At 39.5% G+C, this 6,000-nt stretch overlaps 1 protein-coding gene across 1 annotated transcript in view; it reads left to right on the plus strand.

The window, feature by feature from the left end:
- The window catches only part of cdc27 (cell division cycle 27), a 54,066-nt gene extending 49,167 nt beyond the window's left edge, over positions 1-4,899 (plus strand). Inside the window, exon 20 of the mRNA XM_061884436.1 lies at positions 4,665-4,899. Coding sequence (XP_061740420.1) covers positions 4,665-4,756 — 92 coding nt within the window. The 3' untranslated portion in view covers positions 4,757-4,899. The remainder of the gene's footprint in view (positions 1-4,664) is intronic.
- The last annotated feature ends 1,101 nt before the right edge of the window (positions 4,900-6,000 follow it).

Genomic DNA, 6,000 nt, shown 5'->3' on the forward strand with positions numbered 1-6,000 from the left:
TACCAACTGTAATCTTTTAATGCTAGACATGGGGAGACCCGAAAATAATACGTTACAGTAATCGAGACGAGACGTAACAAACGCATGGATAATGATCTCAGCGTCTTTAGTGGACAGAATGTGCCTCAAAGGAGAGAGTTGGGTCGAAGATAATACCCAGATTCTTTACCGTGTCGCCTTGTTTAATTGTTTGGTTGTCAAATGTTAGAGTTGTATCATTAAATAGAGGTCGGTGTCTAGCAGGACCGATAATCAGCATTTCCGTTTTTTTGGCGTTGAGTTGCAAAAAGTTAGCGGACATCCATTGTTTAATTTCATTAAGACACGCCTCCAGCTGACTACAATCCGGCGTGTTGGTCAGCTTTAGGGGCATGTAGAGTTGGGTGTCATCAGCATAGCAGTGAAAGCTAATACCGTATTTGCGTATGATGTCACCTAGCGGCAGCATGTAGATGCTGAAGAGTGCAGGGCCAAGGACCGAACCCTGGGGAACTCCACACGTTACCTTAACGTAGTCCGAGGTCACATTGTTATGGGAGACTCACTGCATCCTATCAGTAAGATAAGAGTTAAACCAAGACAGGGCTAAGTCTGACATACCAATTCGTGTTTTGATACGTTCTAATAAAATATTATGATCGACGGTATCGAAAGCAGCGCTAAGATCGAGGAGCAGCAACATAGATGACGCATCAGAATCCATCGTTAGCAGTAGATCATTAGTCATTTTTGCGAGGGCTGTCTCCGTGGAGTGATTTGCCCTGAAACCGGATTGAAAGGTTTCACATAGATTGTTAGACGCTAAGTGTTCATTTAACTGCTCCGCAACAATTTTTTCGAGGATTTTTGAAATAAAGGGAAGGTGAGACACCGGTCGGTAGTTTACCATGAGGTCAGGATCGAGGTTAGGTCTTTTAAGAAGAGGATGAATAACCGCTTTTTTGAATGCTAGGGGAACAGTGCCCGAGGAAAGTGATAAGTTTATAATATTTAGCACTGATGGACCTAATAATACAAAGAGCTCCTTGATCAGTTTCCCAGGAAGAGGGTCAAGTAAACATGTTGTTTGTTTTATTCCATTTACACGTTGTAACAATTCTTCTAATGTTATTTCCTCAAAACAAGAGAAACTATTTTGGAGGGCAGTATCCGCCGTATATACAATCGTGTCAGTGTTAATAGAACCCCGTTGTAGCTGGGACGCATTGTCTTTAATCTCCTTTCTAATGACTTCAATTTTCTTACTAAAGAATTGCATAAAGTCATCAGCTGAGTGGGTGGAGCTACTGGAAGGAGTCCCTTGTTGGGTTAGCGATGCTACCGTACTAAACAAAAATTTAGGATCGTTTTTATTACGGTGGATGAGACTTGAGTAATATTTAGTTTTAGCTAAGGTAAGCATGTGTTTATAAGTTATTAAACCATCACTCCATGCTTGATGGTGCACCTCAAGTTTAGTCGTGCACCATTTGCATTCCAGCTTTCTGCATAATAATTTCTGAGCTCTAGTTTCTTCTGTAAAACACGGGGTACGCTTTTTTGGAGCCTTTTTTAACTTTAGCGGTGCTATGTTATCAATGGTTTCGCGCAGGGCGTCGTTAAAGTTGTTAGTGAGGTTATCAATAGAGCCCACATACTTTGGGAATGGTGCCATTACCGAGGGCAGTAGGTCAGCAAGAGTTGTCGTTGTGGCTGTATTAATGTTGCGGCTGCTATAGCAGTTATTATTATTATTAGTTTGACGAACATGCGTCTGAACCTTGAATTTTATAAGGTAATGATCGGACAATACTTTAGTATACGGGAGTATCGTAACTTTGGAAACGGTGAAACCCATGACAAGCACTAGGTCTATCGTATTACCGTTGCGATGCGTGGGTTCATTTATTATTTGTGTGAGACCACAGCTATCAATTATAGTCTGTAGCGCCACGCACGGTGGGTCCGATGGGGTATTCATATGGATATTAAAGTCCCCCATTATGATTATATTATCGGCGTGTGTCACTAGATCAGCAACGAACTCTGAGAATTCATTGATAAAGTCCGAATAGGGCGCTGAGGGGCGGTAGATAACAGCCAGGTGTAGAGGCAGCGGTGTGACAGACCTAATAGTAAGCACCTCAAACAATTTATGTTAGGACTAAGGTTAAAGTTTTCGTTGTATATTAGTGCGACCCCCCCACCCCTTTTAAGAGGACGGGCAATATGCGCATGTGTAAAGTTAGGAGGACATGCCTCGTTTAGCGTAAAAAAGTTGTTTGGTTTAAGCCAGGTTTCGCTGAGACCGATGACGTTAAGATTGTTGTCTCTGATGATATCATTAACTAACAACGTTTAAGAGACAATGATCTTATGTTTAAAAAAACTATATAATAGGTAGTGGGCTGTTTTAGGGAGTTTTTGATCAAATTATCCGTAGTAGCAATATTAATATTGTTGTGTTTATTATGCCCAGTGCATTTAGTGTAATATATATATACACATATATATATACAAATATATACACGTGTACGCGCGTGTGCTTGCAACAAACACACACATATATACAAATATATACACGTGTGTGTGTGTGCGTGTGCTTGCGACAAACACACACATATATACAAATATATACACCTGTGTGTGTGTGTGTGTGCGCGTGTGCTTGCGACAAACAGACTTATATATACAAATATATACACGTGCGTGTGCTTGCGACAAACACACACATATATATACAAATATATACACGTGCGTGCGTGTGTGTGCGTGTGCTTGCGACAAACACACACATATATACAAATATATACACCTGTGTGTGTGTGTGTGTGCGCGTGTGCTTGCGACAAACAGACTTATATATACAAATATATACACGTGCGTGTGCTTGCGACAAACACACACATATATATACAAATATATACACGTGCGTGCGTGTGTGTGCGTGTGCTTGCGACGCACACACACATATATACAAATATATACACCTGTGTGTGTGTGTGTGTGCGCGTGTGCTTGCGACAAACAGACTTATATATACAAATATATACACGTGCGTGTGCTTGCGACAAACACACACATATATATACAAATATATACACGTGCGTGCGTGTGTGTGCGTGTGCTTGCGACAAACACACACATATATACAAATATATACACCTGTGTGTGTGTGTGTGTGCGCGTGTGCTTGCGACAAACAGACTTATATATACAAATATATACACGTGCGTGTGCTTGCGACAAACACACACATATATATACAAATATATACACGTGCGTGCGTGTGTTTGCGTGTGCTTGCGACGCACACATATATATACAAATATATACACGTGTGTGCGTGTGTGTGTGCCACACACACACAGATATTTGTACATCATTATTTGGGTTTCTAACTCATTAAACCCACAAAAACAGCATTTCAAAAAAGGGTTATGACATTTTGATATCAGGACTGACATCACTGTGATATCAGGGCTGATATCACAGTAATATTGGGGTTATCACATTGTGATATCTGGACTGACATCACTGTGATATCAGGACTAATATCAAGGTTGTATTAGGGTTATCACATTGTGATATCAGGACTGACATCACTGTTATATCAGGACTAATATCAAGGTTATATTAGGGTTATCACATTGTGATATCAGGACTGATATCACTGTAATGTCGGGGTTATCACATTGTGATATCAGGACTGACATCACTGTGATAGCAGGACTAATATCAAGGTTATATTAGGGTTATCACATTGTGATATCAGGCCTGGTATCACTGTGATATCAGGGTTATCACATTGTGATATCAGGACTGATATCACTGTAATATCAGGGTTATCACATTGTGATACCAGGACTGACATCACTGTGGTATCAGGGTTATCACATTGTTATATCAGGACTGGTATCACTGTGATATCAGGGTTATCACATTGCGATATCAGGACTGATATCACTGTAATATCGGGGTTATCACGTTGTGATATCAGGACTGACATCACTGTGATAGCAGGACTAATATCAAGGTTATATTAGGGTTATCACATTGTGATATCAGGCCTGGTATCACTGTGATATCAGGGTTATCACATTGTGATATCAGGACTGATATCACTGTAATATCAGGGTTATCACATTGTGATATCAGGACTGACATCACTGTGTTATCAGGGTTATCACATTGTGATATCAGGACTGACATCACTGTGTTATCAGGGTTATCACATTGTGATATCAGGACTGACATCACTGTGATATCAGGACTGATATCAAGGTTATATTAGGGTTATGACATTGTGATATCAGGGTTATGACACATTAATATCAAGGTGATATCAAGAGTTTGACATTGTGATATCAGGGCGCACATCACTGTGGTTTAATGGTTATGAAATTTTAATATCAGAACTGACATCACAGTGATATCAGTGTTATGACATTGTGATATCAGGGCTAAAATCCCTGTGATATCAGTGTTATGACATTCGGCTACAAGGACTGACTTTGCTGTGATATCGGGGCAATGACGATGTGATATCAGGGTTGACATCACTGTGATATCACAGTGTTATCAGGGTTATGTCATTGTGATGTCATGATTGATATCAAAGTCATCATTATGAGGATGACATGGTGCGATACTGTGTGACATGTTGCGATGCGACTGTGTTGCAGCGGCGGCGGAGGGGGATGAGAGCCAGGACAGCAGCGCCATGACGGACGCTGACGACACGCAGCTTCATACTGCTGAGAGTGAGGCTCTTTAGCCACGCCCCCTACTGTAACCCCTCCCACTTGGAACAGACTCTGCTGCTTTTGAGCTCCGCCCCTTCCTGTCGTCACCGAGCTCTTACAGGATTTTTTATGTTCTATGGAAAAAGTCAATAAACGTATTAGCTTCTATCCAAAACATCTCATGGATCTCATTCACCTGCAAATAGGACTATTATCATCTTCTATGATCACCTGCAAATATGACTATTATCATTCACTATGATCACCTGCAAATAGGACTATTATCATTCACTATGATCACCTGCAAATAGGACTATTATCATTCACTATGATCTTCTGCAAAGATGACTATTATCATCTTCTATGATCACCTGCAAATAGGACTATTATCATTCACTATGATCACCTGCAAATAGGACTATTATCATTCACTATGATCACCTGCAAATAGGACTATTATCATTCACTATGATCTTCTGCAAAGATGACTATTATCATCTTCTATGATCACCTGCAAATAGGACTGTTATCATTCACTATGATCACCTGCAAATAGGACTATTATCATTCACTATGATCACCTGCAAATAGGACTATTATCATTCACTATGATCACCTGCAAATAGGACTATTATCATTCACTATGATCACCTGCAAATAGGACTATTATCATTCACTATGATCTTCTGCAAAGATGACTATTATCATCTTCTATGATCACCTGCAAATAGGACTATTATCATTCACTATGATCACCTGCAAATAGGACTATTATCATTCACTATGATCACCTGCAAATATGACTATTATCATTCACTATGATCACCTGCAAATAGGACTATTATCATTCACTATGATCTTCTGCAAAGATGACTATTATCATCTTCTATGATCACCTGCAAATAGGACTGTTATCATTCACTAAGATCAGCTGCAAAGATGACTATTATCATTCACTATGATCTTCTGCAAATAGGACTATTATCATTCACTATGATCTTCTGCAAATAGGACTATTATTCACTATGATCACCTGCAAATAGGACTATTATCATTCACTAAGATCAGCTGCAAATATGACTATTATCATTCACTATCATCACCTGCAAATAGGACTATTATCATTCACTATGATCACCTGCAAACAGGATTATTATCATTCACTATGATCACCTGCAAATAGGACTATTATCATTCACTATGATCACCTGCAAATATGACTATTATCATTCACTATCATCACCTGCAAATATGACTATTATCATTTACTATGATC

This window comes from Nerophis ophidion, linkage group LG23 (assembly GCF_033978795.1).
Source record: "Nerophis ophidion isolate RoL-2023_Sa linkage group LG23, RoL_Noph_v1.0, whole genome shotgun sequence".
NCBI classification, from domain to species: domain Eukaryota; kingdom Metazoa; phylum Chordata; class Actinopteri; order Syngnathiformes; family Syngnathidae; genus Nerophis; species Nerophis ophidion.